Consider the following 14,160-nt stretch of genomic DNA (forward strand, 5'->3'; position numbering starts at 1 on the left):
CAATTCCCGGGAAATGTTGGGCCTAGTATGCACTCCAAAATGTGAGAGAGAAAACGTAGCTGGGAAAAATATTTGAAGAAATAATGGCTTCAAATTTTCCTGCAGAGTGGCTTTGAATGGAGCTCCCAGCTTCCTCACTGGCCCTACCCCGGGGCCGATAAGCCCCTGCAAGGTTGTCCCTTGACTGAAGCACAATTTAAAATGAAATACCAAGCAATGTCTACAGTTTAGTTTTTCATCGTATGAAAAGACTTTAATATCTACTGTCTTCTATATGACAATCCAGGGACAGAAAAGATGAGAAACTTAGGCAAATCCATGAGCTCCTGCTGAGCCACTCCTGTCCCCGTAACCCGGTGGTCAATTTTATGACTGTAAGATCATACATGTAAGCACAGGTGGAGTGAGTTCACAGGGCTCACATTCCAGCACCACCATCCCTCCTGTGTTGGCAGGGATTAGGGTACTTGGGCTGGGATGACCCTGGGCTAACAGAGAAATGTGGAGCCCTGTGACTTGAATGTTTATGACAGGTAACATCTGTGAGCACAGTGGGCATGTGTGACTGGCATTTTCAACACTCCACTGGAGAATGAAAAGGTCACTGCTCCTGGATACCCATCCACAGCTGCAGAAAAGGGCAGAGGCCGCCGCAGAGGACCGTCCACAGGCCAGCCTCACTCGAGCACCAGCACGTTCCAGCTGTGAACGTGAATATCCAGGCCACAGCTTCAAGGACAGCAGCTGGACACAACACAAAGGTGTAGACGGGGTCTTGAGGCAAACGCCAGAACAGCAGTGGCACTAGGTCAGAAACTTCCTCTCCAGGGCGCAGACGGCCGGCGGGCGAGCCACACTCTGCATACCACACAAGGGCACCATGCCCTCCCTGGTCGGCCCTTCCATATCAGTGTCCAGCAAGGATGGTGCCTGGAACCTAGTTCTGTCCTGGGCACCAAGAAGGCAGGTGGGGCCTGGTCCTGTGTGGCCACCATCAGCCACCCACACAGGAAGGAACCCTGACCTCTGTGGGACAGCCTGTGGCACATCGGATGGGCTTCTTGAGGAAGCAGGGGGCGGCAGAGGCATGACCATGACAGCTGGGTGCTGCTCAGGAGGGACCTCGCTTAGTGAGTTGCAAGCAGGGCCAGGGGAGGCCGGAGGTGGCAGTTCAGAGGCCCCGGGAGCACCTGCCAATGAGGAGAGCCAAAACACAGGCGATTAGAAAGACAGAGACAGCCACGCTCAAAGAAATCACAGCTGCCAAAAGCAGACGCGTAACTGAACCTTGAGCCTCAGTCCTGTGCCTCCAAGTTACCTGCTCTTCCCAAGTAAGACCCCTCACCAGGAGCTTCAGCACAACCAAGAGCAGACAGCAGCACACAGACCCTCCACGCAGACCCTCCACACGTCAGGATGCAATTCCTTTCGGGGATAAAGTACCCCAAGATTAGGAAGAGCACCAACGCATGGAAATCCCGTGTGTCAGGGAGCAAAGGAACCCTGAGGCGCTCTGGCCAGCGGCCGCTGCCACCGCGTTTCTGAACAGGGTGGATTTCAAAATGCAGGAGACTAAAATAAATATGGGACATTCAGAAACGATGGGTGACATGGTTAAACTTCAGTTTTAGGTTGGGATTTGGAAAAACTGACAAGAATACGAAGGTGGTCAGGTCCCACTTTTTTTTTTTTAATATTTAGTTTTTAGTTGTAGTTAGACACAATACCTTTATTTCACTTATTTATCTCTATGGTGCTGAGGATCAAACCCAGGGTCGCGCACGTGCAAGGCAAGCGCTCTACCGCTGAGCCACAACCCCAGCCACCGCCCCCCACAACTTCTCTTGTTGGTACTGAAGCACCAGGTGACTGGCATCCAGCAAGACCAAGGATGACTTCTCATAGGATCACTGTGCTGGGATTCTGACTTGTGCAACCATAAAAGACCAACACCCACTGACTCACAGATCAATTCACCTGATGCTGATGAACAATAATCAGTCCCATTTGACTGAAAGAAAGCAGACCGAGGATGGTCAGGTGACTTGCCCACTGCCACACAGCAAGCTTGAGTCCAGTTTCTGCACTAACTGACACTACAGGATCTTGAAGGCTTCTAAACGAGGACGTGGGCCATGGTTTTCCCAGGATCACGGCTGCCACATACAGACACGTAACTGAACCTTGAGCCTCAGTCCTATGCCTCCAAGTTACCTGCTCTTCCCAAGTAACCAGTGTCCTCAAAGGTCAGTACTGGACAGTGACCACCCCCAGGGGTCTCAGAGGGGATGGCCCCTCTGCTCAAATCTGCACCACCTGATCATGTGAGCACTGGTCAAGTTTCACAGGACAGGGGGCAGGCACAGTGCAGCAGGGGACCCAGGGCTGGAATCCCTGGTGGCTACAGGGTCCCAGGCACCACTGCTTTCCCACGAGTTTTGACCCCTTGCCTCTGTGCTGATGTCATGTCCACAGAGTCCCCTCAAGGTGAAGCCACTTGGGTCAGAGGCTTTGTCATCTGCAAGTGCTACTGTGATGTCAGGGGACACCTCTGCACCTTGTTCGATGGACCAGGAAAACCTGTGGAAATTGACTTTCCTTCGGCAGCGTCCACACCTGGGCACGGGCCTCACGGCGGCCTGTGGCGCACTATGTGTCACTGGGTGCCCTGCTGCACAGCAGAACGTCCCCTAAAATCCACACACTGCAGACCCAACTCTGAGGACCTCAGGACCAGGTGGACAGGGTTTCTGCAGAGGTGAAGAAGTCACAACAAGGCTACCAAGGTGGGCCCCCATCCCACGTGACTAGTGTCCTGGGCCGGGAAGGAGGAAAGACAAGGACTCCCGGGTGGCAGCAGCCATGTGGGAGCACTGGGTGAAGTCAGCATGTGCAGCAGGAGGCAGCTCTGCAGGGCCAACCCAGCCACGGTGGGCACGTGGCCTCCTGGGTGTGCCCATGGCCTGCGCCTCGTCATGCAGCCTGGCACACAGAGGTGCCCGCCACCCTCCCCCCAGCAGAAATGGAGCAGGGCAGCCCTGACGCAGGATGCGGCAACTGCCACCAATTCTGGCCCCGCTGCACCCCTGGCTGCCATCTTCAATAACGCCAGTGGCTCGCCTTCCCTGCCCACGCTCTGTCCTCAGTCACTGAATTTAAGGACACTTAGAGTAAATTAAATGTAAGAGAAGGACAAAGGTAGAGGTCCGCGTAAACAGCAATTACTAAATGCAATCTCCAGGGAAAGAGCAGAGCAGACAGTGCCACCTCTCCGTGGAGCTTTACGCTTGGTCCCCATCTAAGGCAACCTACTTGAGGTCTGAGAAGCTCTCTCCCCAGACGCAGGTCGTCCGCTGCGCTGTGCTCTGTCTTCTGGGGAACAAGGCATGTCCCCACATGTCTGCTCCCAGAGGGAAGGAGAAGGGCCATGCAGCACAGTGTGACCAGCCTCAGCCCTTGGCATGGGGCTAGGCACACAGCTGCAGCCCGGAGTCGATGGAGAGAAATCCGGAGTAGGCACCTTGGGGTCCCCAGGCACACGTGTGCTGCCCTTGGGTGGCTCACAGCTGCCTGTCTGTAGCCAGCACCTGGTGGCCGGAGAGGGCGTGGAGGGAGGGCCTGGAGTGCCTGTTGGTGGGTCGGAGGGGCTCGGCAGCCTGGGGGGTGGGCTGACACTCGCGCGGGACCTGGTGGCCCACTGCAGGGGCCCCTCTCGCTTCTTCTTCTCCTCCCTGGGCAGCAGTTCTTCAGCAGCCTGCGCTCTGCCAAGGTCCCTGACATCCAGCCCCAAAGCCACCGAGGCCAGCAGCGCCGTGCACCTGTACAAGGCCGTGTCTGTTTTCCTTCTCTGGGGTGGTCCAGGCAGGCTGGCCACAGGTGTCACCCGAGAGGAGCCCGTGGCAGGGCTGGCCAGGGGCCCCTCCTCTTGGCCCTCAGCCTCCGCCAGCTTCTCTTTCTGACCATCTTTCCAAAGAGGCAGGTCAACGCAGGCCTGTCCGGGCACCTTCACTGGCTTTGGTCTTCTGCGTTCGGACCCGCCAGGGGAAGGGGCTGGCTCCTCACAGGACCCTAAACAAAAGCACAAACACTGACAATGTGGCACCATCTTGCAGCAGAGATCAGTGAAACTGTGATGTAAAGCACAGCTCGAACCTCCCGGTAAACATCCTAACCCAATGCACACGAAGTCCTTCCGGAGGGCGGGGACCCATCTAGCACTCTGAAGACAGACTCCAAGTCCTGCAGTTCAGCTCCCCAGAGATGGGACAGAAGGAAAGCCCCTGCTGTTCCCCTACCCTCCAGAAAGCCTCCCTCCTCAGCTTCCTGACAGACACCATCCTGGAAAGAAAGTCTCGGAGCTACAAAATGCACACATGTGCACACGCAGAATGCTAGTCACATGTGAGCACATGTGTGGTAGCAGTTCTAGCCTCCTCTGCAGCAAGTGTTAAGTTCTGGAGACCTCCAGGCTCCCTGGCCTTCGGGGGGTGTCATCACCTACTGCCCACTCTGTGTCATGCCCCGTATAAGCATGAAGACCCGCCTCTACAATACATCTTGTGGGCAAGACCATTGCACATGCAGATGTTTCAATGTTTACAGCAGCTCAGCTCACAAGAGCCAAGCCATGGAACCAACCTAGGTGCCCTACAACAGATGAATGGATAAAGAAAATGTGACATTCATACACACTGGACTATTAATCAGCCATCAAAAATGAAATTATAGGGCAGGGGATGTGGCTCAAGCGGTAGCGCGCTCGCCTGGCATGCGTGCGGCCCGGGTTCGATCCTCAGCACCACATACCAACAAAGATGTTGTGTCCGCCGAGAACAAAAAAAAAAAATAAATATTAAAAAAAAAAAAAAAAAAAAAAATGAAATTATAGCATTGGCCCGTAATTGGATGGTACTGGAGACTATCATGCTTAGTAAAATAAGCTAGGCCCCCAAACCACAGGGAGACTATTCTCTGATATGTGGATGCCAACTCACAACGAGGGGAAGATGAGAAGTTCACTGGACTAGACAACGGGAATGAAGGGAAGGGAGAGGGGATGAGAACAGAAAAGAGAACATGGATCACACATCTTTGGTCTCCTTATGTATGAAAACATGACCAGTGGAACTCCACAACACACACAACCACAATAATGGAACCATACTTGGAACAATGTACACCTATTCTATGTGTGCACAATATGTCAAAATACACCCTATTGTCAGGTATATCTATAAATAAAAATAATAATAATAATAAAGAAGAGTGTCACATAGAGGCCAGTGGTTCTCAACGTGTCCCCTGGACCCCAGCAGCCCCTGGGAATTGAGGACAGGCAAATTCCTGGCCCATCCCAGACCAGTGAAGCAGAGTCCTGGGGGTAGAACCAGTAGTCTGTGCTGAGACAGGCCAAGTCAAAGAGTGGGCGGTAGGGGATGACACCCCCAAAGGCCGGGGAGCCTGGAGGTCCCCAGAACTTACACTAGCTGCAGAGGAGGCTAGAACTGCTCCCACACATGTGTTCACCAGCGGCTGACGCAATGGAAACCCTGCCATTGGGCTCCTGAAGCGTCCATGACACAGCCTCTAGCTTCTCCAGCACCTCCTCCTCTAGCACCTGCAGTGTGCTTTATAAGCAGGACGACCCGGGATGCAGGTGTCCTCCTCTCCTCCACTGGAGGCCCTGCCTCCAGCACAGCTTCCCTCGCCCCACCTGGATGCAGAACCCTCCAAGAAGAGGAATGGACATGGGAAATGAGCCCACAAATCGCCCAGAAGACACCGGAGAAACACTGTTCATGTCTCCATCACACTCGGAACCTTGAGCCTCCTGACGCTGTCAAGTGCGGGGCCCACTGGCTAACTAGCACCCTTGAGGTTTTCCAATGATTCCCATCTCTCTTCAGTTTCATGTCAGCCCTTCCTCTCAACAGAACTGTCAGAACAACATGTTCATTTTGCTACCTCCTATCCTAAATTAATTGGGTCTATGTAGTAAAGTGTGGCAGCGAATTTTCCCATAAAGATCAAGAATTATAAATTCCCCAAATTCCATCTGAACCTACTGACTTCTTCATAAGGACTGGGTGGGAAAAGCCTCCCCGTGGAGTCAAAACCCAAGCTAACCACTCCTGGCAATACCATTACCTGGCTGGTCCGCAAATAACGAAGCCAACGGCGTGGATTTCTGACTTTTTATTAAGTGAAACGACCAAGGGCTGTTTCCATCCGAGAGAGGCCTGATCCTGCAAGAGACAGACTGCGTGTCACGTAACAGGACCATAGGACACACCAGGTTTGGGTACCTAGCTTCAGCCAAAGCTTCAAAGGTGCAGGGGAAGTGCATTTCACCCTTGAGCTTTGAACAAAAGCTAACTAAGTACACAAACCTTAAAACAAGACAGAAACAGGTCAGGAACTTTTAGCCACTGAACTGAGTCTTCACTTAAAGCTAGTGGCTCTCGTGCTGGCTGCTTTCTGGAAGCAGAGTCCAGCCAACAGCCTGGGCTGGCTCTGCCGCACAGCCCTCAGAGTGCACCCCAAACCCTGCAGGCTCCACACACCTACCTCTCTTTGACATCGGTTCTTTCTTGCATTTGAACTGAGTTTGGTCCCCACGTACAACCCTTTCTCTTGAAATTCCTTCCAACATCTTCAAATTCTCCTTGCTGAAAGGCTGCGTTCCTCCCCCACGTTTTATTGCTCTCGTCTGAAGTCACTAAACAAAGAGTATCATCATTAGCGACAGCTAATGTTCCCATTCTTTTCCACATGCACCACCTGTCAGCCACCAGACCACCTGACTCAAAATACGAAAACAAAAAAGAGCAGATACATCTCATCCGGTCCAAGGAAAATTCACTTTTCTAATCAGAAAAACAGCAAGGGAAGTGGGCAGAATTAACAGAAAATTTGATGAAAATTAACAGCAGAGATTGGATTCATCCATCTGATGTTCTGAGACAGCAAGGTGTGCATTTTAACTTCTGAAGCAGGAGCCAGACTGAACATTTAACTTAAAATAAACTTAGTACCCCAATGTTAAAAAAAAAAAAAATCTAAATTTTAAGCTTGAAACACAAAACACATGCTTTAAAATTGTAGCTTAACCTGATTTTTCAGGAGCGATCGAGTTGGCTACAGGTGCCCTGTACAGTCTGGAAATACTCGGGGTCCTTGTCCTACCTTTACTCCCGCCTCGCAGGGTCTGAGCAGGCTGGTGCCCCTACTTTGCTGATCTGCTTCCTCCTGGGCCCCCTGCCTTCAGGGGGATTTGGAAACCACTGGGGAAATGATCAGCCCCAGGGAGAAAAGCAGCCCTGAAACACCAGGTACGTCCAGCAGCCGAGCAGGAAGGACACCTGTAGGAAGTCCTGTGGAGAGCGGGATGGTCGCCACGACCCCACACTCCTACACAGCATCACACCAAACACACACACACACATACACACATACATGCACACGCAGCAGGGGGGTGAATACAGCAAGCTCCTGCTGGGGCTCGCCTCTGGGGGGAGGCTGCCACAGAACAGGGCAGGTCACTTCCTGTGGGGGCGTTTAAAAACCGGAGGCATTGGGTGTGATGCCTTGTGGCTTCTATGTTCCCATTCTTTTCCAAATTTTAAAACATGGGCACATACACATGCAGAGAGCCCAACAGTCCTTGGTTTCTTGTCCTCCTCCTCCTCCTCCCATCCCCCTCTCCTTCCTCTCTTGATGCACTCCTGTTTTTTCGCTGTCTAAACATTTTCTGAGCCGGGCGTGGTGGCCACACCTGTAAGCCCAGTGGCTAGGGCTGGGGAGGCTGAGGCAGGAGGACTGTTGAGTTCGACACCAGCCTCAGCAACTTAGTGAGGCCCTAGGCAACTTAGCAAGATCCTGTCTCTAAATGAAACATACAAAAAGGGCTAGAGATGTGACTCAGAGGCTAAGGGCCCCTGGGTCCAATTCTCAGTCCCCACAAAATAAGCCTTTATTGAACTCTGTGGTCTGAATAGAGGCTTGCTACTCACTCCTTACTTAGGCCAGGTCCTGCCTGTACCTTGGCTGGGGATCGCACCAGCACCCACCCAGGGACTGGGCTAAGCATTAAGTGGGTTAACTCAGCATGGAGCCGCTGGAATATCGCTTAAATACAGCAGGTGCCGGGGGACATGGGCTGCTACTGCCATCGGGTGGGCCCCCAGGTCTCTGCTGTCGGAGGTTTGGGTGTGGTATTTCTGCCTCAGTCAGCAGAGCTGCCCGGTTTCTGTTTGTCCTGCAGGTTGGTGAGCGGGGCGGGGAGTCAAGGGTGCTCCTGGCATCTCCAGCTTGCAGCCACTCCTTGGAAAGACTCAGGCTTGAAGTTTACCATCCCTCCTGACACTGTCACCGGGACACAGGCCAAGGGTGGACAGGGCAGCAGATACCACAGACAGGAAGCTCTGACTGTCTGACAGGGAGCAGGTGCGTTCTGCCCTGGCTTTGAGCCTTCGACCTGAGTCTGCACCTGAAAGCTGAGATCTCCAGAATGAGGGAATTTAGCGTTTCTCATTCTCAAAGTGAAGTGGGCCCTAACATGGTCTCACACAGCAATGCCGGTCACTAGGTGAGCCAGCGGGGGTGACAGTGAGTGACAGTGATTCCGCACAATCACTGGTGCAGCTTGCCAGCGACCATTCTCTGCACCATGCCGGAAAACTGCCTTTGTGCCCAAGTCGAGCTTGTGCTGAGGCCTTTCCCTGGGTCTCCCTTAAGTCGCATCTGGTCAGAGCTCTCTCTTGCTCGCGTGGTGAACTGACCCCATGCCCCTGCTACCTCCCACTGTAACACCCTTCCTTCTGCTTCAGACTCCTGCTGGCAAAGTAAGTGCATAATGGCTCTTGCACAACGAATGTTTCTCACTCAAGTCCACCCACATGTCAAGGGAAACGGAGCCAGAGGACATCGATGACCCTCTGCAGGCAGAGGCAGCCCAGGCCCCTCGGCCGAGTGTGTCTATCCGTACCCCAAGCACCTACCAGAGGCTGCATTTCCACAGTGAACACAGGACAAGGCTGGGAAAGGCAGAAGAAGGGAGGGCAAGCCAGGAAGAGCCCCAGGGGTGGTGACAGGACAGTAGGAAGCAAGATGGGAGGGCAACGCTCAGCACACACGGAGCCTCTGTGCACCAGGTACTCCCAGGCCACCGTCACCCTCAGCTCACAGAACAGCATCGCAGGGCTGAGGAGTTAAGGGAACTCGACCCACGTCTCAGGGGCAGGGCCAAGGCTAGAATCTGTGCCAAAGTCCACCCACACCCTACTGCCCTCCATGCCAAGCACCGTGAGAACACAGGACCTCTAGGGAGCCGGGCTGGGGTGGGGACACAGACAACAAGAGCGGCTGTGCAGCAGCCGGGGCAGGACGAAGATGGCCATGCTGAGCTGGGAGGACCATGGCCCACAGCCCCCACTAGAGCCAATCTCACTAAGAATGCTGGATCAGAACGGCTCGTTGCTTAGACTAAGCACTGGGGGTTGCCTGCTCTGAGCTGGCCTCGTACCCACCGTACAGGAAGGAAGTCGTTTGAAATCCCTAAAGTATCTCCTTCATCCAGAACAAATTTTGGGTGCCATCAGGCTGCCCAGTGCCACATCCCCACGTCCGAGAGTGGGCACTCCCAAGGGTGGAGGACAAGGAGAGGGCAGAGGGGAGAGGGCAGAGGGCAGAGGAGGAGGGCCGACGACCTTCTCCTTCCTCCAGTTAAGCCCTGACTGCCCAGGCCCAGGCAAGATACAAAACACAGCTTTAAAAAAGATCCTTATCAAAAAAAAAAAAAAAAAAAAAAAAAAAAAGCCTTCTCAGAAGAACAAACCATTTACAGGAAAACAATGGTGCACTATGAGGAGATGGTCCAGGAGCTTAAAAAAAAAAATTAAAATCCCTGCCGCTCACCAGGGATTTTATTAACAAAAAGGAAAAAGGATTCATTAACAAAAACGAAAAAAAATGGAGTTCAGAGCTGGAAATTTTCTTATGGACTTTTTTCTCCCGAAATAAGGAGGATAAGACAAGAGGACGGAGCTTAGTGGACAAAGGAGAGAGGCTGTGGGTGGATGAGAAGCGTGGTAATGGCCTTAGTCCACTGACACACTCATCACCCACTGTGTCCTCGAGAAGCCTATTTGTGGGGTCTGTGAGGACTTGCCTTCGGGAAAAAAATAAATCAATGATCTTCTTCATCCCACTCTACCAACTGTGACCCAGGGTCTAAACGAAGCTCGCAGCACACAAAGAAGTTCGTGTAGGCCCGAGCTCCTCCAGGGGACCACTCTCTCTAAAACCACAACCCGGGCAGTACTTTTAACCATTCGATTGGTCAAACCTAAAGTAAACTAAAGTTAAATTTCAAAAGTAAAATGGGTTTTTTTCCCTTAAAAAACAAGTGAACGAGGCTGACACTGTGGATCAGTGGCAGAATGCTTGCCTAGCATGTGTGAGGCACTGCATAAAAAAAAAAATCATAATAAAATAAACAAATAAAACAAAGGCATGATGTCCCTTTACAACTATGAAATAGCCAAAAACTTAGCAAGGTACGGCCTAACAAGCTGGTACTAATTTTGCACGTGGTCATTAACAAAATGTCTCAAGAGCAAGGGCTTCACCTTCCACTTGAGCCTGCCCACGTCACACTGCACAGAATCCACAGGTCACCTGTGATCGTGAGCAGAAGGAAACCGGCCTTAGGAGCCTGAGGCCAAAGCGTGTTTTCCAGATAGTTGCTGCACCTGTTCACATCAGCAGCCCGCAGCCTGCTATAAAAACACGTCTGCTTGGTCTGAATCCAAGGCAAGCAAAGGAGGGGATGAAGAGAGGAGCGACGGGAGGGGCGCTCACGCTGGATGGCCCGGAGCCGGGGTAGCATGGCAGGGCTGCTGGGCGGGCTGCGGCTCCTGCTGTCCGGACTCCTGCGCTTGTCCAGGCTGGGCGAGGCCTGCACGGTTATCTTGTGCTGGAAATCTGTTGGGTACAAATCAAAGAACCAAGATTTCACAATGTTACGTTATTTTCATCCACACGACCTCTGTGCATAGCAATAAAAGCACACAATGCCGTGAACAAGCACGGCAAGGCTATTTCAGAGTCTGTCTCTCACTTTGGTTTATCTGTCCTCAACTTGGATTCCAGAGAATGACTGACAGGTTCTGTGTCAGGTACAATGACACGCAGGGAAATGCTCCTGGGTCATTACACAGCTCTCGATCCACTGGCAAGTGTCACCTGTGTGCAGTTGAAGACGGTTAAACACAAAGGTGAAGCAGGAGGCCAGGCCCATCACTGGCAAATCATGCACCGAGAGCAGGGACGACTTGCCCAGAGCCTGTCCCCTCACCCCTGAAGGGCACCAAGCACTTCACAGGACCCTGTGGTGAGTGAGACAGAGGCGTACTCTACAAACACTCTCCAGGCTGTCCTCGCCTGGTTGGATGGGGCAGAGAAAAGCCTCAACTGCAGGACTCTGTGACAGAGCAACATGGCCAGAGGGCAGGGAGGCCAGAGGGGGAACCAGCAAATCTGGGGGCACAGGGAAAGGAACTCTGCAGCGTCTTTCTGTGAGGTGCTGAGACGGACCTTTGCTTATCTGATCTCCCGCTCACAGGGCCGTTTTTATGGCTGGGCAGGGGTGGGCGTTAATGTGTAGGTTTTGTCTGGTTCCCAAGAGCATGAAAGACACCCCCTAGGTTCTGGCCTGCTGCCACGCTGGGCTCTGGCAAGGTCTGGGCTCCGCTCCATCCATTCCTGACACCCTGCCTTGCACTGCCCATGAAGACCTCACTGCTCGAATTCCACTGAACCAGCCTTATCTGTTTGTTTTGTTGTTGTTGTTTTCCTAATTAATGAATTGAGTAAAATCTTTGAGACATGTTCATTTCATATTTGCAAGAGGGGAATAATTCACCTTTTTTGAAACGATCCTTAAAGAACTTTAGTGGACCACCTGTTATTTGACATGAAGTGGGGTTAGAATTTGGAAGGTAAGGCATCCATATAATCACTCACACTCAAAATCTCAGATTGTTCTGGCACTGTCTTCTCCCTGACCCTACACATCCATGAAGCACAAAATTCCATTATATTTATTACGTATTATTATGTTATAAATTCTGTTGCATATTCTTGCAGAAGAGAATTTACATCCAAGTTCTGGGGTTAGCAAACTTGGTGTCCCAGTTCTACCCTTTACTAGCCAGGTGAATTCTTAGAAAGTAACTTCTTTAAGTCTCACTACATTCTCTTATAAAAATTGTTGGAAAAAAACATTATTCCTAATTCACAGGACTGTGATGGAAAATTGAGCCTGAAGAAGTGAAGAGTGCCCACCACCAGCCTCAACGGCAGCCGGTGCTGGTGCTCATGACCTGCTCGAAGTCCCTCCCCACGACCACTTTGTGTGCATTCAGGCTGCACCTGGGCTGCACAGTGCCTTCTCTCCTCTTCCCACCCTCTTGGGCCGAGACCAGCTCACAGCGGCTAGATGCACTTTTTTTTTTTCTTTTTTTTTAAAGAGAGAGTGAGGGGAGAGAGAATTTTTTTTTTAATATTTATTTTTTAGTTCGCGGCAGACACAACATCTTTGTTTTTTGTATGTGGTGCTGAGGATCGAACCCAGGCCGTGCTGCATGCCAGACGGGCGCGCTACCGCTTGAGCCACATCCCCAGCCCTAGATGCACTTTTTAAAATGCATGACTGACCGTGGCAGTCCCCTGCTTAAAATTCTTCAAAAGCTTCTCATGATTCAAAAGTTACAGATTAAAATGTAGCTGATTCAGAAACCCCTGCACCTGGAATGTGGGCCTCCAGCCTCTTCTGTGATGCTGAGGCTGGAACCCAGGGCCTCAAGCATGCCAGGCAAGCCCTCTACCTCCGAGCCACAGTCACAGCCCCTGGTGCCCATTTTAAAATGCTGTATTGTAGGTTCAGATTCTCCTCAACTACCCAACCCTGCCACACAGCGAAGGAACAGTCTAGAAGACGCCGGATGCACATGCTCCAGCAGGACCTACGAGTGCTGAACACACGTGCTACCCCACCGGGAGGCACATCTCCCACAGGAGGCAATAGGCCACCACAAGGGACAGTGGGACACGCAAGGATGAGACTATGCTGTGGTGAAGGTGCCAACCCCGATCAGCTACGGGCGGGAGGCCAAGCCCAACGTTCCGAGTTCAGAGTGCAGCCTCCCCTACAGAACCCGGGCCTCGCGGGTGCCCTTGACCTTCTGAAGCAGGGAACGGGCAAGTCTGTCCCAGTTCTGTGCTCAGGAATTCCACCTGTTGTTAGTGCCCAGCTGCCAGGAGGCTCTCCTTCTGGATATCTGCTCCCAGCCAGAACTGTGGCCAGGGTGCTGAGAAAGGCTCTGCAGGTGGGTCCACTGCGCACTTAGCCAACAGCCTCCAGGGGATCAACCACTTTCACATGAAGGCGTGTGACCCTCCAGAATCCCGAGGAGCCAGACCGCTCCCCGTGCACATGCACCTTCTCGTACACATGTGTGCAGTGGTTCCTGCAGGACTTAGTCCTTCTGAAGCAGATGAAGTTAGAACACACTGCTTTAGAGAAATACCAAACCTGGGAATCTTCACAACCTCTCCGCTTTGCTTTTTACACATCCTAAAAGCACAACCTAAGTTCAAAATAAACCCAGTAGAGAGAGTGATTTTGAGTGATCACAACACAAAACATCTTGTGACCCTACCTCTTCCTTCTACAAGTTCCGAGAAAAACATTCAGTATACTCACAAAACACAAAGTTTCACAATTAAGTGGCACAGATTGTGCTATGTCACTTTTTAAATTGCTAGGCTTCCTTATTTCAGAGCCAGGCACCAAGAGATCCTAGCAGGGATAAAACAATATTAGTTTTCTAACAGTAAGTCATCATGGCTATAAATAGTCATAAGATTAAACATCATCATCAGTGATTCTCAAAGATAAAATCACAAGTGAACCTAACTATTCGCCTTGAGTAACAGGTGTCTGAAAGAACCACAGGCACACATATTGAGTGCTGATTTGTAGGAGCTTCTGTGAAGTTCTCTGAGCTGGTTCCACATAGGGTACCTGCAAAGGGGCTCGTGGTGGTAAGGGAATGCCCTAGATGGAAAGCCACACATCCCAGCTCTGTCTTCCTGGAC

The 14,160-nt window shown here is 51.8% G+C and overlaps 1 protein-coding gene across 1 annotated transcript in view; it reads right to left on the bottom strand.

Annotated features, from left to right (window-relative positions):
- Positions 1 to 804: 804 nt before the first annotated feature.
- Positions 805 to 14,160, bottom strand: part of MAP3K21 (mitogen-activated protein kinase kinase kinase 21) — a gene marked incomplete at both ends in the record, with an annotated part of 37,943 nt that continues 24,587 nt past the window's right edge. Inside the window, 5 exons of the mRNA XM_081299729.1 lie at positions 805 to 1,190; positions 3,313 to 4,068; positions 6,148 to 6,245; positions 6,568 to 6,718; positions 10,861 to 10,983. Of these exons, the coding sequence (XP_081155855.1) occupies positions 805 to 1,190; positions 3,313 to 4,068; positions 6,148 to 6,245; positions 6,568 to 6,718; positions 10,861 to 10,983 (1,514 nt within the window). The remainder of the gene's footprint in view (positions 1,191 to 3,312; positions 4,069 to 6,147; positions 6,246 to 6,567; positions 6,719 to 10,860; positions 10,984 to 14,160) is intronic.

Source organism: Spermophilus citellus (genome assembly GCF_964194105.1).
Source record: "Spermophilus citellus genome assembly, chromosome: 6".
NCBI classification, from domain to species: domain Eukaryota; kingdom Metazoa; phylum Chordata; class Mammalia; order Rodentia; family Sciuridae; genus Spermophilus; species Spermophilus citellus.